Source organism: Pseudopodoces humilis, chromosome 5 (assembly GCF_049639895.1).
Source record: "Pseudopodoces humilis isolate 2021_Gansu_Grassland_sample_001 chromosome 5, ASM4963989v1, whole genome shotgun sequence".
Lineage (NCBI taxonomy): Eukaryota > Metazoa > Chordata > Aves > Passeriformes > Paridae > Pseudopodoces > Pseudopodoces humilis.
The window spans coordinates 27,024,548-27,045,877 of record NC_142204.1 but is presented as its reverse complement, the minus strand read 5'-3'; the positions used below and the strand labels follow the sequence as shown (position 1 = coordinate 27,045,877).

Genomic DNA, 21,330 nt, shown 5'->3' with positions numbered 1-21,330 from the left:
CTAAAACTTTTCATTTAACATTTCAAAGCTATCTGTGTTTCTCATTATGTGTGAAATGTTGTTCACTTTGCAGAAACAATATGTAGAGGTAGAGGTTGTCCTCTGCTTTTGTGCTTAAAATTCCAGTTTTATTTCTTTGTCCCCCACCTCCTGGTGTTTTCAGATGTGTGCCTAAATGGTGGAAACTAGGGCAAGTCCTTTGACTTTGTTCTTTTTTCCAGAATGGCCATGAGTCTGTATAGTTTAAGTACTTTTCAATGAGATAAAGGAACTCTAACAGAATTCATGTCACTTGTTTGTTCAGGGTGATGGCACAGGGGAATTCCAGCCAGTATTTGCCATATTGCTCCAAGCAGAACTTGTGCCAGCAACAGTGAATGATTACAGAGAGAAACTTCTCCATTTGAGGAAACTAAGATGTGACATAGTGTGGCCTGCAATACCAAGTGGATCTTTGCAGGAGGTAAGGATTTATTGTCAAAAAGCAGTTGTCACATTCCTTTATTCTAAGAGAATGTTCTTATTCCATCACATGGATTGCGAAGTTTTTATGAGAATGCATAAAAAAATCAATTAACTTCCAAATTAGGTTTTAGAAAACTTACTTGTTAGTAGGGATCACAGCTCCCATTGTCCTCAGAAGTACTGTGTTTAGTAGAACAACAGCGGCATCTAGATAAATGGCCCACGGTCAGGTTGATCTGGGTTTGATGTCATGGAAAGGAAGGCAGATGAATCCAGGGAGAAGCAAGTTGTGAGCAAATTTAAACTCATGACCTTGCCATGTCCTCAGTGTGGTTGAACATTGGTAGGACTCCCACTGGCCATGGGTGACCTCACTTCTGGATCCTGCTTCAGCAGGAAAGTCTTATGCCTGTGACTGTTAAGTGTCCTCTGCTGCTGAGCTAAAGGGGGCCTCACTTCCATGAGGAAGGACTGTAGGTCACTCCTTCTCCACATGGCTCAGCAAGGAGCCAGTCTAGAGGACATGCCATTAGGCCTAGTGCAGTGAATATTTCTCTGGACAAACTTTCATCTTTCTGAGGCCCCTCATTTTGCTGTGGCAGCACTGAAGTTGGAGAGAGACCCAGATCATCTGTGCTGAACTGGTTTTTTCATATTCACGTTATTTTGGTATAGTTATGAGGTCTCAGTGTAGCTTACAGTAGATGGGTTCTAGATTTCCACATGAAGCTATGAGACAAGGAATGATTATATGTGTGACTTCCTTCATCTTTTGTAGCACTCCTGAAAACCTCTTTGATAAAGTTTCCTCTATGAGAGGAAGAAAGGTTAGAAGAGCTTGGTTGGTCTTTACTGTTTTTTGCATCTCAACAGGATGGTATTGTATGTCATTTTAGGTGCCTCTTCGGTATTTATTAGGAATGCTTTACATTAACTTCAACCCTCTCTGGGATCCTGTAATTGAACTTATAACGTGAGTATATGCAGTTGGTTGCTGCAATCTGTAGTTGTCTCTCAGGACATTCCTTTCATTCTTCTGTGAACACAAGCTGAGGTAAAAAATGTCCAGTTTGGAGAGATTAGTGCATAAGAACCTTCATGTGAGATCTTCTGAAATAAATTTGATCTCTCAAATCTCAACCTATGTAGACACTTCCGATTTTTCTTACTTTAAAGGGAACTTGCAACAAATACAGTCAAATAACATCAGAGTTTTTAGTCAGAGGTAGCAGGATTTGATTAATGTTTCACAAATGCTTAAAGGAACAAGAAGTCTCTCTGTTTCCTCATCTGCCAACATTTTTGTCCTTACTGGAAAACCTCTAAATCCTACTAAAGAGTAGGGAAGTCTTACCATGGTGAAAAAATTAGTGACTTCTTTCAGCATGACTTTATCTTCTTTTTTATTCCTCCCTCTGTTGTACGATTAAAAAGGATGGGATTTTTTCTCTTCAAACCAGTGAATTAATTTTAAAAAAATTAAACCAGCTCTTCAGAAGATATGTCCATGGTGATTCTTCCTTTGATTCTATATGATTTGCTGTACAGAAGTCAGTAGAAAGCTCAAGAACATTTTTACTCAATTTGAGTTCATTTGAAGTCATGCGATACAACCAGATTATTTTAATAACAATTGACATTTGGGATCCATGAGAAAAGGCAAGGAATTGCTACAGCTGCATTGTGCAGATGTCCTGTCCCTGGACAGCCACATTAAAGCAGTGATCAAAGCCTTTGATTGCAGTAGTTGTTAACTAGCTGAGTGACGCTTGCCTTTTCTTATCTTCCTTCTAATTTCATGCTGTATTCTGCTTTGTTAGTTCTCATGCAAAGGAAATGGAAAATAAACAGTTCTGGAAGGTCCTGTATGAACATTTGGAGAGGGCTGCTACCTATGCTGGTAAGTCACCTTTCCTAAGCATGGTTATCATAGTAACCCGTCTAATGGTGAATTATGTGGCTGTTTTTCATGTGCCCCAAATTTATGTGTGATGGGGGAATTAAGAACCAGTACTACTGTCATGTCCAGGGCAGTAATGGAGAGGCTTGGGAGGAAGCTGTATCTCCTGTCCTAAACACCAAGCAGTAGATGGAAAAGGCCACCTGCATTATGGGGGGGGAGTTGCAGGTTGTGGGAAACCATGCAGCAGCTTCATCTTTGCTTAAGGTTGGTGCTGCTCAGACTGGTCAGGAACAGTGACAAAACCTGTGTAATGATGCAGACCATCTTCCTTCTCTGTGGAATTTTTGCACAGTCCTTGTGTGTGCTCTTGAGGTTTACCTATGGGCATATGCAATCTAATATTTCAATACGGAGTCAGAAGTATGCAGCCGTTTGTGAACTTCCCTCTTACTGAAGGGAACTGAGCCCAGCTGAGAAGTGCCAGGGTTGCAAGGTATCCTAGAAGGCTGTCTAAGCAATGTGTGTCTTTCAGATCACTGTTAAACACAGTTGTGTCTAAACAGGTGCATGTCACCAAATTACTTTTGTAATGGGGGATGGATTCCTTGCTACTGGTGATTATGAAGTAACCTGAAAAGATGTTCTTGACTCCTCTGTAGAAATGGAGCTACAAAATGAACTAGATGAACAGGAGGAGAGCATTGCTGAAACAGAAAGTGAGAAGATGCCAGAAGGAGAGGTGGGGACTGTCTTTCTGGAGCAGCTGAGGAGTAGAACAGATTGCAGTGAGCGGCTGGACCACACAAATTACCGTTTCCTACTGTGGAAAGCGCTGGATAAGTTTCCAGACAGAGTGGAGCCTCGGTCGAGGGAACTTTCCCCACTTCTTTTGAGATTCATTCGGTAAGTAAGATTTACTTTTCAGTTGAGTGGACACATTGCTTTCAATGTGTTACTGAGCTTTAAGATTGGCTATCCCATTACAGACTTTATTTCTTGAATGCATGGCTGATGACATGTCTGTTTCCAGTTGAGATAACCTTTTAATTGGAATGTGGATTCTGTTAGAAACTAAGCAGGCTGAAATGAAACTTAAAGTAGGTCTCTGCTGCTCAGTCTCTTTTCATTGACTTGCCATTATCACAGTCTTGTTATGCAGTCGCAGAGTGATTTCAGTGGAAATAAAGTTCCTCTTTCACAAAAACATGCTTTAATTTGGAATCACAGAATACCAAAGTGTTTCCCCCCAGGATGGGGAAAATACTGATTTTCTTAGAGGCTGATTCAAATTCCTGCCCCTGGAGGGAAAGCAGTGGTGTGCTTGCATATGTGTGCACATATCAGAGAGTATGATGGACAATAAGATGTTATAATAAGAATGGTGAGGTTTTTAGTTGTTGTTGTTGCCCTGAAACCTTGAAAAATGTTATGCTTCTTAATTCCTTCCTTCTTTTTTTAAAACACAGAAATGAGTACTACCCAGCAGATTCCTTAGTGGCTCCATCTCAGGATCTCAGAAGGAAAATTAGTGGCACCATAGCAGCAAAACAAATACCAACTGAAGAGGTGAATGATGTTGCTATGGAGGAGGAGGAGGCGGAGGCAGAGGAAGAAGAAAAGGAAGAAGGGGAACCAATTAGTGTAGGAGTACTGAAAAAGAAAACAAGAAGAGCTGCTGCTAAGTAAGTATTTTTAGTTTTCCCTTTTGCTAGTGCATTCATGGAAAGGCAGGTTCAGCATCTCACATTGAGATACCAGTTGTGTTTTTGTATATTTTATTTTTTTCTTTTGCTTGTGCTTCATTGTTTCTTGGTGGGTTACAAGTCAGAAATTCTGCCTGTACAGTACTAAAAATCTAAATATATTGCCCCGGTTTTATCATTATCTTGTTACCTGTTTACCAGTCTGTGGTGTATTTTACTTTAGGCAAAAAAATGTGTAGTATTCTGAAGTTTTCAGAGACTCTTGTACCTGAATTCCCTGGTTTCTCCGTGTATACCTGTTAGTCTTTGAAAACTGTGGGCATTGCCAAACACTTCAAAAAAACAGACTATTTTTTTAAGTATTCTAATATTGGGATACAGCCATTTCCTGCCCATTATAAATCTTGTCTTCTTAGGGACCAAGGTTTTTATTTGGTAGACTAAAGTTGAATATTGCTGAATGTCATTGTTGCAGTGCTGAATACATGGAGAAAGTTGCTCTTTGTTTGAATTCTCCCCAGTGATGACCTCTGTCAAATACGCCGTACAAATACAGCACAACAATTTTGCAAAGGATGGCCCTTGTAATGACAGAGAACTCCAAAATGTCCCCTTATATACTGGGACAAGACAAGTATTTGATATGTGACCTAAAGTGTCATTTCATCCCAGGTGTCCTAAGAGTATTTAATTTTTTTCCCAGATTCTGGCTTCTATCTGCAAGTTATCAGCAATTAAAATACAGTGACAGTCCAGGATATTTTGTTGTTTTCCCAACCTCCATGTCAAAACATCCACGCAGTGAAGTGGAAACGTTAGCTCCCGGTAGCTGTAACAAAGGCATAAAAGATTTACTAGAGGTGTGTTAATGAGTTGTGGAGTGACCTCCCTTCCCGGGTGAGGCCTGTGCCAGGGGGGACTCCTGGGAGTGTCCTGGGAGGCCTGGCTGAAGCAGGGAGGGTGCACACCTGCCCTGGGCTCCCTGTGGGGTTCCTGGAAGGTGTCCTACTCCTCCCTTGTCTGTGCCCAGCCATGGAGAAAGATCAAGTGTCTGGAGGATTCAGTGTAAATTAGCAGGGGGAGCAGTTGAATGAGGACAGCTTCTACCAGTCCCACAGCACACATGGTAGAGGAGATCTCACACCTTCCTTATCCTGGTCTTTTCTGTCCCTTTCCATGAAGAGGAGGTGGGGCAGATGTGAGGTGACCCTGGCAGTGCTAGAGGAACTGACTCCCATCTGTCCTTGCAGCCCAGTGTTAAGTCCAGTACAGTCTGTGGCTGAATGCAGCCCATCACATTGGTAGGAGCAACATGAGCACCGGTTAGGGACAAGTGAACAAACAAAGAGATAAATACAGAATTTTGGTTTTCTGGGCTGGGCTGGCAGAGAGAAGTAAGCTGCATCCTGACTGTACCCCTTTCTCATGAAAAAACTGAGCCTACCCAGTGCTACTGAACTAAAGGCATTCTTTGTGCAGTGAAGTGACAGCTGGAAGGAGCTGCTTAGGGAACAGGACACCTCTTGCTATGTCTGAAATAGTACTGAGGACTTGGGATCCTCTTGTGTTGTTTTTTGTTTTCTTCTTAATGAATTTTAATTAAAGTTCTCTGCTTGTTTGTCTCCTGGATATTAAAAAAAAACAATTGTTTTGTTTTGCAGGCAACTAATAGCCCACTTACAAGTTTTCTCAAAATTCTCAAATCCTCGTGCATTGTATCTGGAGCAGAAGTTGAATGCCTTGTATACCCAGGTGAGGCTATTGGCTTACTTTTAGAATTGTTACTAATAAATTAACTCTTACTTGAGTGCAGTGTCTAATACTAGCTAAACTTGTCATTTTCTGAACTCAGCTATGATAGCTGGAAAAGGAGTTGTCCTTCAGAGGACTTCCTAACAGGCGTCACTTGAAATGAGACCCTTAGGCAAAGACCTGCTTAAGATACTTGGCTTAGTTTGCCAGGAGTGGCACTTGCAAACAGATCTGACAGCAGAAAAGAAGTAGTCTTTGGCAAGGTGGAGGAGTGGCTGCAGAGGATATCTGTTTCACTTCCTGTAGGATCTGGAGGAGTATTTAAAATCCAAAGCTTGGGGAAGTTCTGAGGTTTGTATTTGTCCTATAGTGTTTTGTGTACTAAGAGTATGGCCAGTATGTACAAGAGATCATCAAGCATCAAAAAAGGAATTTCTTCTTAAAGAGTATTCAATTTGCTTGATTCTTTTCTGAGGGATTTCCCTGAAAGAATTGTGGAAAGTATGACTTTGAAGGGGGATTCTGAGTATTTATTTTACAATCCTTAAAACTGTTTTGGTTTTTAATTTTACAAGGTTGTGTTGGTTCCCAGTTTGTGGATTTGTTCAGGTCATTAGGGTTTGCTCTCACTGTTCCCAGTTTGTGTTTTCTGAGTCTGTGGGTGTTGAAAGCTCCATTCCTTAGTCCCTTAGACTTTGAGAATCTCTATTAGACATTCACTCTGTTTCAGTCTATCTCAAAGTATTGCTTAGAAAAACAGTTGATCCATGTGTTTGCTTGCCTGTGTTCTTAGCAAAATATTGGACAGTTGTGTAAAGGTCAAATCATTTTGGGAAGAAAAGCCTGGCACAAGAAGAAAGAATACTTCATCACTTACTGTTTGCATTTCTGTGTCTTAGTATATGCATTGTCACGGCTGGTGTGTCCATCTGGCGTAGGGACATCATGGCAAAGCAACCTTGGATGACACTTGCCTGTGCTATTTGGTGTGAGACTGAAGGACTGATGAAGATACTGCCTGAGGAAATGATCTGTATTTCTCAACTTCTTTTCCCTGTCCTAATGAATCTCAGGATCACAGAATGTGCTGAGTTGGAAGGGACCCATAAGGACCATTGAGTCCAGTTCCTGGCCCTGCACAGGACACCCCAAGAATCAAACCATGTGCCTGAGTGCATTGTGCAAACACTTACTTTAACTCAGATAGTCTTCATGCCGTGACCACTGCTTGGTGTTGTTTAGTGCCTAGGTTATGAAGTCATGGTCAAGAGAAGGTGAATCTCAGTGAGACTTTGCATACCAAGTCTTCCGAATAGTTTGTGTTTGTCACAGGAAAGAAATACAGGTATCTTGGAATGGTTTGGGTAGTCTCCTTTTTAATCCAGTCTTCTTAGATACACAGCTGATTTTGGTTAACTGATAACTGGTTTTGATGATTAATGCAAACTCAGAGTGGTTCAAAAGACAGCTATGAAAAAAACAAATATTATAACTGTCCTGTGTAGATAGTTCATATATACTTTTCCTTCCTATCAGCAGCCATGCCCCTTTTTTATGAGTGGCAGTTGTGCATGTACATCTTGGTTTTATTTATACTGGCAACACATACATTCTGCTTCCATTTGAACAATTTAGTCCAAAACCTGCTTGAGCTGGTAGCCTTTGGGTTGTTTCACTATTTTCAGTAAGCACTTCTGTCTTCTAGATAGGGACTCATTTTCTTTGTTTTGTTCTTTGCAGTTACTGTCTCATCAAGACCAGAATGTACAGAGAATAGCTCTTGACTGTATAATGACATACAAGCATCCTCATCTACTGCCATATAGGTAAAAGCTTTTATATTATTTTAGTGTTGGTGAATGAGCCTGCTTTGGGGTCAGTTTTATTTGGGGTCCTGTATTTGTTGAAGACCTATATGTAAAGTTTAATTTTAGCCAGCTGTATGTTTTGTATCTAAGAGAGGAAATCGGGTCTTGAGGCTGATCAGTGTCTCTTTTTTGTTTAGAGAAAAATAGCAACACTTGCATTCTGTCCCAGAATAGTGTCAGTAGTGTTATTAGTTCCATCATTTTCAAAGATGTCTTTTGTACTGATGATTTTTAACCACCCAAAAAAAGGGACAGCATAAAACTGTAGTTTGCGGTTAAATAATTTCTTTGGAATATGTCTAGGACTTACTTGTCTACATAATTAGCTTCAACTCGCTGGCTTTTAAAATATTTTTTTTTATAAAAGGGTGATACTTTAATATTTTGTATGTGGCAAGGATAGATAAATAGGTAATTAGATATAGATGCATCTGTGTGTCTATCTGTCTATTTTTATAACCCTACCTGCTCTTTATTTTAACAAAATAATGTTTATTACTCTCAGGGAGAACTTGCAAAGGCTACTGGAGGATAAGAGCTTTAAAGAAGAGATAGTCCATTTCAGCATTTCTGAGGAGACCACAGTAGTAAAAACAGAGCATCGACCGGATCTCATCCCTGTTCTTATGAGGTGTGTTCTGAAGTGTGAGTTCAAAAGCTTCATGGCAGACTACCATGAGCAAGCAGAGAGAAGTAAAGCTGCTTCTCATTTTGAACAGTTGAGATAAACCCATGGTTAGTGGTATAGTTTGATTTCATTTGTGTTATTCTGTATGGTTTCCTTATTAACACATTTATGTAATGTATTGTGCAAATGGTGTTTTCTTTAAAAGCAGCATTTTGGTACATACTGTTTCTACTAAGGATTACAGAGAACTATGAGGACTTTTCAGTTCGCTGAGTATTGCCAACTATTTGCAGTGGTGCAAATTATCCTGCAAGGTAACCATTTTTGTACCTGAAGTTTCCAGCAGAGCTTCCATGGTAGTAGCAGAAGCTGATCTTTCACTAAGATGTTTTTGGACAATATTGTAGTAGTTCAGTGGAGACCCTGAAGGGAGGGAGCCCTTTCACTAAAGAATATTTTTAAACTGAGTTTCTCCTGCAGAATAAGAGGCTGGAAAAACAGATGGCTTGCTGAAAGCTAATGCAACCTCTTTTTGGTTCTTGAAGAATTCTCTATGGCAGAATGAGAAACAAAACAGGGAGCAAAACGCAGGGCAAATCTTCAGCAAGCATTCGCATGTCAATCGTTCTGCGATTTCTGGCCGGCTCACTGCCAGAAGAGATACGGATGTTCTTGGATCTACTCTTTGAAGCTGTGAAGCAATTCAGTAATGGTAGGTAGGCCATAGAAACTGGGGGTGTGGTATTTCCTGACCTGTAGAGATGTGGGAGGATAAATATGCTTGGTGCTGTTGTGTGATTCAGCTTGTCTCTTAACCATGCCTTGAAAGGACAAAAGTAAACCTTTGGTAAGGACTAGGTTTCCCCTGAGTTTCTCCTGACAAAACACAGTTGCTCTGTTTTATATGTCCAAGGTCAGAAAAACTGAACAACTTGCCACAGCTATGCAAGTAAGCTGTAGCAGGCCAGGAGTGGGTAGTGGCTGGCATTATAGGCTAGTCTGAGTATCATGGCAGTAAAGAGAGCTTGTAAAGTGCTCTGATTCTGTAGCAGTGGGAGACATCTGAGTGTCAGAGAGATGGAAACACAGAGCTGTTCTTATTTAAAAATCTGACTGTGAGGATCTGTAATTTAGGGTCAAATTCCACTATTTTTCACTGAAAAATTATTCTTGGTAGTGGGTGTCTTCATGGTACCTCCCTAGATAATTTGCTGTTCCTTTGCCTATCACAGGGTCTTGCCAGACTGCAGTCCTTCAAAGTATGTCAGAGCTGGATTTAGCTAAAGTCCTGCCTCTCGGGCGTCAGCATAGCCTCTTCAACAGTCTAGAAGTTGTGTTGAAAAATATGGGACATTTGATCCAGCAATACCTGCCTGAAATTCTACAGATTATTCTCTGCATGACTGCTGTGGTATCCTGCATCCTCCAGCAGAGAGAGAAGGTACAGTGTATGCAAATGATATATAAGCATGTAAATTAAGTTCCTTTCTTTCCTCCTCCTCTGAGCTTACACGTACAAACAGAGCTTTACTGATTCAGGTAAAGGTAAGTTGAATGCCATTGTGGAGTGAAGCTTATCAATGAGAAGTCTGTCAAAATAGAGGCCAGTGATGCTTATCTGAAGGTGGCTCAAGCAGTGCAGGCAGAGTTAATGTATTTAGAAAACTGATTTGAACTGTGTTTTTGTTTGAGTTACTGAAGAGAGAGTTGGAGGTGGTCTCTGTACATTGTTCCTACCTGTTGTGTGGAGAGATGGGCATGAGAGGGAGATAAATGTTCTGTTGTAAACATGTAACAAGATTTTATGGCTGGAAGTTGAAATTTGCCTTATAGATGGAGTTTCTTGGCTGCAAGGATAAAACATTTGAGCAGGGGAAGGAGAGGTTTAAAGTTCCTTGCCTGAAGACGTTAGAGCAGACCCTGTCCTTGAGGTGTTTTGTTGTAGTGCTAGACCTCAGTGGAGCTCAGCATTGTGATGATCACAGTGATTATCTACTCTGAGTGTCTTCTGTCAAAGGACACAGGAAGGACATGGCACCAGCCGTGCTTTCAGCACACTAGAAGCATCTTCAGCTCTGTACCAGGAGTAGTCATACTAATCCAGTCTTATCATCTGGGTCTTAGCCAGGTATCTGCAGAGCATTGCAAATGTTTTTTTTCCCTTGCTGAGCAATGGCTGTACATGCAGAAGGGGTCAGGTGAGGAAAATGTCCTGTTAAAGATTGGTTGCACCTAAAGGTGGGGCGTGCTGGGTTATTGCTGCCCTGTATGCAGGGAGGCGGCACAGACATCCCTGAGCTCTAGTCCTTGCTAGAGCTACCCCTAGCTACTTGGGGTCTGGTGCCAGCTGCTCAGAAACTGTAACACTGAGCCAGGCTTTTCTGTCTTCCTGGTGCAGAGCCTGCTCATATTTTAGGTGGGAAACAAGCAAACTGCACGGTCATCATCATCACTGTGGTGCTGAAAGGAATTAGGAGATGATGGACTGAACAAGTAGGAAGGGATGTTTGGTTACCATGAGCATCTTCTTACCAGGACCCAGCTGTGAGCATTTGAGGTTAGAACTTGCTTAGGAAAAAATCCATCCAACAAAGCAAGTCTTTGCAGTAGGCAGTATCCAGGGTCTCATAGTTTCCTGTGGGCTACACAGAACCTTGCAACTGTCTTAATTTATGAAGAGGATGAGCAAATTTGGAGACATCAGCGCCCCACTGTCTGACTTCAGCAGTGCATTGCATATGCCTACATGTTTTCAATGTGGTCAGGAGACAGGAGTTCTAAAAGCTGCTTCATTAAGTGCCAGGAAAGCCACACTTTGCCACAGTTGCTACAGTAATCCTGTCATGGTTGTGTAATGTCAGGAGTGACAGTCTGTTGTTTGTCTGAACTTAATTTAGCACTTCATTAGCCCAGAGGCTGTTAAAAGCTCAAGGAAGAGTGTGAGAAATCTGTTTATCTTGACTAATAATTAGAAGACATTCTTGGAGTTTGAGAGTAATTTATTGCAGAGTGATACTGCCTGGAGAGTTAAACATCAGCTTTGACCACTTTAAGACAAGTTATTAATTTACCATTTCCTCCTGATTGTGTTCACTATCAAGTTTCTTTGTCCTCTCAAAGGCTTGATCTCAGAGAACTCTTATGGTGATCAAACAGTGGGAAACCCAAAATTACTTTTCTTGGAGGTCACCAATAGTATCCTGGTTTGGGCTTTCTTTGGGCTTTCAAACAGTTAATTTGCCACCTGGAAGCTGATTGCACTCTATTAGTAAACATTCAGTATAGCTTGGGAGGTCCTGTTGCAAGAGCTTGATCAGTTCCTACCATCTCCTCTTTGTCTTTTTTACCTGTGATTTTGGATTGTATGTGGTGGATCATGGTATGAACTAGAGACCCAGAAGAGCTCCAATATTAGACAGTGGTTTTTATTTGCTCTCATGTGGCTCTGTTGTTTCTGAGGCTGAAGTTCATTACCTCTTGCACTGTGGAGCTACTTCATGTGCTTGTGCTGTGAGCTGCTTTGCACAGTATGGAGATAATTTAGATTACTCAAGATTCCTCTCAGGGAGGAGAGTCAGAATGCAGCAGTGCATGAATTTCTTTATTGAAATGTTTTTCCCAAGAAATGCTATGGAACATAACTAAATGGGTACAGGAAGCACCTTCCTGTAACCAAATGCTATAGCACCCATTCTACTCTGCTGGAAGACATAATTCTTCCCTTCTCTGTTCCTCCCCGCTTCTCTTCATCTGTTGATTTATTTTCTTCCCAGAAGATCTTGGTGTTCAAAGTACAACTTCACTTTGGAGAGCTGATTTGGGTCCTTTCAAGTGTGGAACAGAATTGTTTAAGTATCAAAGTTGGAAATCTAATTAATTGTGGTGTAGCTTTCTGCATTGTGTCCAAAAGGGGCAGATGCTACTGGGTTAAACCTATCAGCATAGATTTTTTTATGAGCTGAAGGAGTCCTGTGTGACTCAATGCAGGAACAGGCAGGCCCCTTTTAGAAAAATTTCAGTCAACTCTGAGATGTGGGTTGCTCCTGTGAACAAGTTACAAGAGAAAACAGAAGTTTCTGCAAAGGCTGTATCTGGATGTGGTCAATGAATTGCTGGATTTAATTTCAGAGCAAGTAGTTAGTAGTTGTTCTGCCAAGGTCTTACTGGGTTGGGTTTTTTATTTGTTTGTTTGTTTTTTTTTTTAATAGGTCCAACCTAGGTTGATTAATCCACTGAAGAATTTGAGACGTCTTGGTCTCAAGCTTGTGGCAGAGTTTTTTTCTGATCACGAGACCTACAGCTTTAGTGTAGAAGAGATTGATGCAGTTTTCCATGCTGTGGTATGGCCTCAGGTAAGCATTTCTTGTTTTTCCAAATAACTTGTTTGAAACATGTACCATGCAGAAAACTCCTGCTGTACTAGAGTCAATCATGTCTGCTATGTCCGTCACTAGACTGATGTGGCCTTGGACAGATTCTGGCATTTCAGTGTGTCTGTGCAAGGCCAATTTCTTGGCTCGTGTCTGATTAGTCCTGGAATAAGTAAGTCACAAATTAAAGTACAAATTAATTAATCTGCATAAGATGGATGCCATTTCTTTGTTCTTTAACCACAGAAGCAGACTTCTTCCCTAGATGCTTCAGGGAAGCTAAATAATATGAGTCATTTCTAGGTGCACTTTGCTGCTTTTCTGTGTGACAGTTGTTGGGTAGGGACTGCAGAAACAAATGCTGCTGCAGAAAAGGAAGGACCCAGCAGGGTCTGTAGGCTATGTGGCCTTGTGCCTACTTCCAAGTGTTCCATGTGAGCACAGTGACAAAGCACAGGCTTGTGGCTTTTATAAGAGAAATTCAGATCACCTCTGAGGTTGGAAAATGCACTGCTGTGAGATAGAGAGAGAACACAGAATTTAAAATTAAACTGTGTTGTCTTTGTCAGTGCAAGGGCTCTGGGTTTGTCTGGGAGTGCCTGTACCAGCTGATGGGTTGTCTGCTCTAAAAGCAGTTGTGTCCATGAAAAGGTTAACTGAGTAAGAGGGGCTTACTCCAGGAGTGCTCTTCTACAGAAGCTTTTGAGGTATTCAAATGTCCAACTTCCTTGGAGCAGAAAAGCCTGCTAAAGAGCACTGGTATAGTCTATGAAACTGCAGAGCTGCTTCTCTAGACATTGTGTTTTTTTACTCCTACATTGTTTCTCTGCTCTACCAGTAGCAATATGTGATGTGTAGTATGGTTGTGTGGACAAACAGTAGATAAAAGAGAACCAGGCAGTGCATATAGCTCTGTATTGCACTGGGCTGAGCAGCAGGGAAGTGCATGTTCCTGTTTTGTCCATGGAGTCTTCTTATAGCTGGGGTGCTACGTGGGAAAAGCAGTGAACATTTATTGCAGTTCCAGTGCAGCCCAGGCTTTAAATCAGCAAAACACTTAAAGCTTTCAGGGAGCACAGTGTTTGCAAATTCTGAGTAACTCTGAACAAGATGTACTATTGTCACAAAATAGTTAGAATGCCTCTTGTCCTTATGTATGTCAGGAAGACGAACGGTTTTGAAGCTTGAATGGTAGTATGATCCAGAAGCTCCCTCTGGAGTCTTTTCTGGTGAACTTCATGAAGATTTGGTTTTGGCAAAAGTATCGTTTTGACTTGTGTGCTTTCCTTTTTTAAAACCAGAACTGAGGTATGTAAAAACTCGTGGAGAGGACAAATTGTTTTACACCTGTTGAACCTGCAGTTGGAGTTTGCTGTTGTTCATAGCCCAGGATTTTGCTGCTGAGGCTTCTTAGCCTGCACAGCAGCATTCCTGTGGGATTGGATTAATGATTTACTCTCCATTGTATATCATCCAGGAAATCTCTGTTTTATGCAGGGCAGTAGTATTACCAGCTTTTGAGACAGGAGAAGAAGATTTCTAAGATCCTGGCTATGATGGTTAGACTTACCTTCTTTTCTGTTATACTCAGGTCTTGAGCAAACTGAGCTAGTCCAAACCCCACATGCACCATTCTGCCTACCACCCCTGGGTGCACTGGAGCCTGCTCTGCCTGTGTGCTCAGTAGTGGTGCCCTGGTGACAGTCCAGCAGTGGTCACGGTGGAAACCCACCTGTGTGACTTGGGTGGAGCCTGTTGGGTTGTGGAGTGGGAGAGAGGAGGGTGCACTGGGTCACCTTAGCCTGTGTCCAGTGGTGAAGGATCAGCAGCTATCCTGTGTGGCTCAGGCTAGGCACCTCTGAGGTGGGGTTGTTTTGGACACAGAACCCTGTTAGAAGGTCCCATTCATGGGATGCAGTACAGTGTTCCAGCCTCTCCAGTGAGGCCATGGAGATACAGACCAGGTGCTGCAGTCAGGACATAAGAAGTGTGGGAGGAGTGAGTTTTGGGTGCTGTACTTGAGATTTCATAGGTGTGTCTGGGAGAGGTTGCTAAGTCTCTGTGGCAAATGTGAGGCATCATGGGAATCCACTTTCAAGGGGAGGACAAAAATGGTAGCTGGAATACTATATAAACAGAAGTGCAATGATCTAAGAGTCATTTGGCAAATATTGAGGAATAAAAGGTTTTAAAACCTTTATAAAAGGTTGAAATTACTTCATAAAAATGGTAAACTATAGAATGTGAGGTCTTTGTTAGAGATGAGGTTTTAAAGTGGCTTTACTTAAATGTGTTGCGTTGGTGTATGATTTTTCTCTCCTTTTAGGTCTGCAGATTGGCTTCAGAGAGTCAGTATTCTCCAACTTTCCTGCTCAAACTCATTCACACCTGGAGTAAGAATCCCAGGTAAGTGTTCTTCTGGCAAAGAAGCCTAAGTACATCTGAATACATAAAACACAAGGAAGAAGAGCACACTAACAGGCTGTGAATAATTGTGTCCAAAACCATACTTTCTTTTTCTGTTAGACTCTTATTCTTTTGATAGCAGTCAAAGCAGCTGGGAAGCTTTCCAGTTTATGCAAGAACTCACTTTTTAATAAGCTGCTTTTTCCATATATTAATGCATATATATTAAGCACATATGCAGCCCAAATCAACTCACAGGTGAGGAGGAGGTCTGACTTCTTAGAATATGTTCATCTTGACCAATGACTTCTTAGTCTTGTGAGTTGGGAAGTCAGTTTTGCAATATATAATTTCATTCATGTTTTTGTGAGTCTATTTCTTTCTCTTTTATGAAACAGAATGGGCAAGTTCAGCACAGAATCTGTGGCTGAGAGTCTGTTACTGAAAATTGTAAAAGAGCTTTCTTTGATTCAGACACTGTGAGAAGTTCCAGCTCAACTGTCTTGAGTGATTTTTGCCTTTTCCACAGACTCACTATTTTTCTTTTGCTAAAGTACCTGGTGTTTCTTTTGAGACACCTCATTGGTAGACATGAAGACCTTATGTGCAGACTTCTGTTGAAAATGGTGTTGGATCACTGCGTTAGGAGCAGATTAAGAGGCTGTGGAGAAAGGATTAGAAAAGGGACTTGATAACCTCTCAACCTCCATTCATTGTATTTTTCATGACACTGTTCTGGTTTTTGTGCGCTTTTTTCTTGGTTGAAGTGGGAGACGGTCATTATTTTTTGTGTGGCTTCTCACACAAAAGAATTATAAGCTGAAAATTCTGAATCTAATTTTCAGTGAACTTCTTTATAACCTCTGAATTATAAATTTTGAATTTATAATTCTCTCAGGTATTTCCCTTTGCTGGCCAAGCAGCAGCCAGATCATCCAGAGAGTGATATACTGACAAATGTGTTTGCCGTGCTGTCAGCCAAGAATCTGTCTGAGGCCACATCCAACCTTGTGATGGACATTGCTGATAGCCTTCTCAACAGCCCAGATTTTGAACCCACGGAGCAGGTTTCCAGTTTGAGCGTGACTGACTGTGTTGTTGTGGCCGCTGGAGACGTGACAGAAGGTATGCCTGCCTGAGAGTTCTGAGAGACCTGTCGGGTGCTTTAGATGCAGGTGTTAGATTATGGTGAGGTTATCTAGGCTGGCTAAGAGTACTGGGGAAGAGGACCTCCCAGCAGAAATGCAAACATCAATGTACAAATTTGTCTTGTGCCCAAGAACTGTGAAGTCCTGCTTGCTTGATGACGGATGAGATCCACATTTGAGTGTCAGGGTCCTGAGCACTGAGAGATTCTCTATGAAGAGGGAAATGTTGACCTGTTCTGTCTGTGAAGCTTTAACTTATACAAGTTCAAGAACTACATTGCTGACTTGGTTCTGCACCTAACACCACATTTTATGTAAAAGCCCCCCTCCTGTATGCACGTGATCCTGTATCACTTTGATGTTTAGTCTGTGCTCCCTGACAGGAAAGACCTGGCCTTTTTGAGAGTTAGGAGCCAGAACAGTAGTGTGCTGTGTTTGATGCTGTGGAGACATCTTTCACCTGCAGCACTCAAAGCTAGTGGAAAGGAGGGTGTGCCCTTGTTATGGCAGCTTTGATTTTACACAAGAGGTCAGTGGTGGAATAAAGAAAACCACATCTACAAATCCTTCAGTCTTTTTAGGAGATGTTACTACTTTTGAGGAATGTCCTTGGTACCTTCTGATAATCCTACACTTACAAGGGCTGTTACTGAAATCTGTGAGGAGAGTGGTGTGTGCTTTCTTTGCTTTCTTTTTTTGCTTTCTTAACTCAGACATATTAGCCTTTGTCTCAGCAAGTGCTGGTGCTTCTTCCCAGCCACCAGTTGCCCTGCACGTTTATAGGTCCCATTTCCTTATTCTTCCATTAATGAAGCCTTGTTTATCTTGATTTCCCCTTTGTATAGGGTTGGATCTCACTTCTGTTTCTTGCAGTAGTTTCTTGGGTGTTGCTAACTGTCATATCTCTTACAGAGCCCCTCAGCTTGGGCTGCCAGTTGGTTCTGCCTCATGTTCCTGCCATACTTCAGTACTTCAGCAAAACAATGTTAAATGTGGAGAAGGTGAAAAAGAAGAAGTACAGAGCTCAAGTCAGCAAAGAGCTGAGTATACTTTCCAAGTAAGTAATTCTTAGAGCCTGAAATGGTTAAAAACCTAGAAGGAGGGAGGAAGAAATAGGCTTATTGTAATAGTTTCCAGATTAAAAAACAGTATGTCTCAAACTTTTTAAATTTACAACAGTTGTAAATACCTGGATCTGTCATTGACCTTGCAATTTGCTGGTTACTGAGGTGATAAGTTTTCAGGAGTTGAATCTAGCTGGTTTTGTTACTGGTACTCAAACCTGATGTCTCTTGAGACTAGAAGAAGGTGCAGAAATGCCTGCAGTCATGTGGAACTGAATGCTTAGATTGGGACTGTGAATTTGGTGGGTATGCTCTGTTAGCCTGGATAGGCTGACAAAGCCTTGTGAAATTATACTAGTGCTGACAGACTTCTTTGCTCTGTACTGGTGATTGAAATGATATAAAAGAGTAAATTACCTTGTTCAATTTTGCAGGATCAGCAAATTCATACAAGAGAAGAGCCAGAATTCAGTGCTTGTGAGCCTTCTCCTCCCTTTCCTTTATCAGAGTAACATGGAGCAGGTAGGTAAAAATTATTTCCTCCCCCCTACTAAACATACGTTTTTCTTTAATAAAGTATATTTGTTTGTTTAAGATACAGTTTAAAGTCTTACTGATTACATGCCATTTCTCATTATTAGCCTGCAGTAAGTCTTCATGTGTTTGTAGTCTGCTCTGAATGTGGTGCCACTGCGTGTTGATGTGCACTACTCACCCAGAGGTGCCAGTGCCCAGACTGATTCTGTTTCCTCTTTTCATGTGGAAGGCCTGCAGAAGTTATAATGCAGACTTTACTTTCTTCGTCACTGTAGTCAAGCCACCAAATTACTTGTGGTGTTTGAAATAATTGCTCTTCTTCACTGTGGATTTTATACACCCCAAAGCCACAGCATCTGGACAGCAATGTGAATACATGTGGTTGGGGATGTAGCATGTGTGGTATGCAGTGCTGCACTAGTCTGCTGCAGGATGAAAAGCAAAAGCAAGCTGTATACAGTACTATTTGGGGGTTTTAAATCTGTGAATCAATAGGGGACCACATGTGATTTCTGTTGAGGGAGATCATACAAGAGCTTCTTTACTGTGCAGTGACCAGGTACTGGAACACATTGCCCAGAGAGTCATTGGAGTCTCCCTCATTGGAGATGCTCGAGAACTGTCTGGATGCAGTCCTGTGCCATGTGCTCTGGGATGAGCCTGCTTGAGCAGGGAGGTTGGACCAAATTGATCCCCCGTGGTCCTTTCCAGCCTGACCTGTTCTGTGGTTCAGTGAAGTATATGGTGCTGTTAATGTTCATCTCACATATTCAAGTCTACTTTTTAAAGCTCTATTAGTTCTCCTGACCTTTGAGTTGCAGGGAAAGACACATAAAAGAAGTAATTTTTGTGCTGACAGTCATCTCTTAACACTGTTCTGTTTCTAATTGAAAGGTTGCAAGTACCTCTGAGAGATTTTATGATTGCATTGTTTCCTTCTAATTTTTTATTATCATTCAGCATCTCTGGTCTGAGAAAAGTACAGCCGTGTTCACATTGTGTCTTGAAATGTGTCCCAAGGAAATGAAATAATCTTGTTAGGTTTGAATACTTACTGAGAGTTATGTGTCTCTTTCAGGGTACACAAATTGACATTCTGGAGACAGTGCAGAACTTGCTGAGGCATTGCTCAAACCCCACCAGCTTTCTCAAACCACTGGCAAAGCTTTTTTCTGTCATCCAGAACAAACTGTCTCGGAATAAGTTGTGCTTGGTATTTCAGGTATTGCATTTCTACATCTTCTTATGGTTTTTTTTTTTTTAAATTTGTTCTGAGAGATCAAGAACAAAGTAACAGAAGTATACATGACTTAAAAACATTTTTAATCTACTTCTTGTGTGAAGTGAAAGTAACAGAATTCTATGTGATAGAAATTAATGAGCTGCACAAAGATTTGTAAAAGTTTTGGCTTACAGCCTGGTTGATGTGAGCCTCACCAGGGATCTTTAGTGTAAGAGGAGCCAAGTAAAGCACTTCAACCACAGCAAATCCTGCATGCTAATGAAATAAGAATGGATTTCAGTATCCTGAAGATCATTTTTATTCATATTCTTCTCTCACAGTTTATACTAGGCTGTTCTGTATTACTTTGAAGTGACTTACATAAAACTTCTTAGCAGTGAAACACAGGAAACATTCAGTGTAGATATTTAGGAACTTAGAAACTTGAAACATGTATCCTCCAACTTCCATGAGAAAGGCTCTTACAGAGGTTCTAACATGAGAAAGACTAATGCTGCTTTATTTATTTTTTGTCTCGAGTGGTAAAGTCTTGAAAGTCTTGAGTTATCCAAGTTTTTGACAACTAAAAGAGTTAACTGGGTTTTTTATGTTTCTTTTTAGACTTTATCTGACTTAGACGCTAAGTTGGTATATATTACTGATGTTGTTAAGGTACGTAGTTTCTTTGCTCCCTTTTTCCCCCAATATGGTACGATCAGGTTTCTGTCATTTTTCATTAACGACTTGTTGCTCTGCCTTAGCTGAATGCCTTTGATCAGCGACATCTGGATGATATTGACTTCGATGTGCGTCTGTCAGCATTTCAGTCAATCACAGCCCACATCAAGGAAATGCAGACAGTGGATACTGACTTCCTCATCCCTGTTATGCACAACTGCTTCTATACTATCCAGGTTGGCTGAATATTCCTTCTCTCACTGTATGCACCATGTGTCCATGATGAATCTAACTTTAAACTTACTTCCATTGGCTGTTTTTTGACATCACGTAACATGCAGAAAGTATCTTTAGTTATTCTTGCAAACACGTTTTTGAAGTTCTATCTGTTTACTTTTTCATCTGTGTGTCCCAAAAGGAAAATACAGTGCAGCACAACTTTCTGTCACTGAGCCCTGGAACTGTTTGGTCATTTGTACTGGATAAAAGGCACATTACAGCCTTGAAAGGCTGATTTTCTATTTGTTGCAACATGTTCTGGTTGTGTGCGCCTGCTGATGAATCTAAAAGATTTTTTCCTCCTGGGTAGGGTGGGCATTATTAATTTGGGACTAGAACTTCTATAGGAAAGCTCTCAAGAGTTTCTAAGTCTCTACAGGACTTAATATGTTGTGTCCAGTGGTACTGTTCTGTCCAAGCTTTTGGGAAGGGAAAGGTGTCATAGCCAGACTCATGTGGTGCTGTTTCTTCATCCACTCAGCTTGGGGATATGGCTCTTAGTGACAACGCAAGCCTTTGCTTGACCAGTTTCATCCACCGACTAGCAGAAATCAGCCACACAGAAGATGAGTACAAGGAGCTAATCCAGCACACTCTCCTGGAGTCTGTGAGAAGGGGTCTGAAGAGTAAGACTGAGGTAAGGCAGTGGTATCTGATGACACATTTCCAGCTATCTTCAGGGTAATGAGGTGTTTTTTGGGTGAGATCTCAAAATCCTGTACTGGGATAAGAAGTCCAGGTACCCACTATAAACTTACCCTTCATTTGAAATTTTACAAAAGCCTGAAAAATTATAGAAATTAGCTGTGTTTCTCTGCTGTTGTTCAGCTTTTCTTAGTTGTAACTTGTTCTTTGGAGGGGAGGCTTTAACTTATATGCAGTCCATAAAAGGTGCATTTGTTGTTACCAAGAATTAGGACGTTTAACTGAAACACTTGCAAATGACAGCACTGCTATTCTCAGGAGCGTGTACCAGCCTCTACAAGGAATACTTAACATTCACTACTTGCTATTTGTAGAGCATCCAGCAGGACTACACATCACTGCTTTCCTGCCTCATTCAGACATTCCCAACAAATCCTGAATTCCAGGATTTGGTCCAGCTGACCAACCGCCATGATCCTGACATGGACTTCTTTGAGAACATGAAACACATGCAGGTAAAAGACAGCAGGCATTTCTTAGTGCCTGTCCCCACCTGCCAAGCAAAGGCATCTTACTGTGAGGGTATGTTTTGCAAAGCATCTGTGTGTTGTCTGCAGAGAAGTTGAACTTGTGTCATTAGATACCATTACAAAAAAGAGGGA

General features: G+C 41.3%; 1 protein-coding gene across 2 annotated transcripts in view; it reads left to right on the top strand.

Annotated features, from left to right (window-relative positions):
- UTP20 (UTP20 small subunit processome component) overlaps positions 1-21,330 on the top strand; it is a 63,741-nt gene that overhangs the window by 20,716 nt on the left and 21,695 nt on the right. For both annotated transcript variants that reach the window (XR_001331224.2, XM_005519463.3), the window contains exons 18-37: positions 305-463; positions 1,362-1,438; positions 2,286-2,365; positions 3,028-3,271; positions 3,835-4,050; positions 5,733-5,823; positions 7,564-7,649; positions 8,197-8,322; positions 8,865-9,031; positions 9,552-9,760; positions 12,528-12,671; positions 15,016-15,095; positions 15,994-16,220; positions 17,156-17,300; positions 17,742-17,829; positions 18,923-19,066; positions 19,688-19,738; positions 19,828-19,980; positions 20,505-20,660; positions 21,043-21,183. Coding sequence is in view for 1 of the 2 variants with exons in the window: in XM_005519463.3 (XP_005519520.2) it covers positions 305-463; positions 1,362-1,438; positions 2,286-2,365; positions 3,028-3,271; positions 3,835-4,050; positions 5,733-5,823; positions 7,564-7,649; positions 8,197-8,322; positions 8,865-9,031; positions 9,552-9,760; positions 12,528-12,671; positions 15,016-15,095; positions 15,994-16,220; positions 17,156-17,300; positions 17,742-17,829; positions 18,923-19,066; positions 19,688-19,738; positions 19,828-19,980; positions 20,505-20,660; positions 21,043-21,183 (2,784 nt within the window). In the remaining variant the exon portion in view is untranslated. The remainder of the gene's footprint in view (positions 1-304; positions 464-1,361; positions 1,439-2,285; positions 2,366-3,027; positions 3,272-3,834; positions 4,051-5,732; positions 5,824-7,563; positions 7,650-8,196; positions 8,323-8,864; positions 9,032-9,551; positions 9,761-12,527; positions 12,672-15,015; positions 15,096-15,993; positions 16,221-17,155; positions 17,301-17,741; positions 17,830-18,922; positions 19,067-19,687; positions 19,739-19,827; positions 19,981-20,504; positions 20,661-21,042; positions 21,184-21,330) is intronic.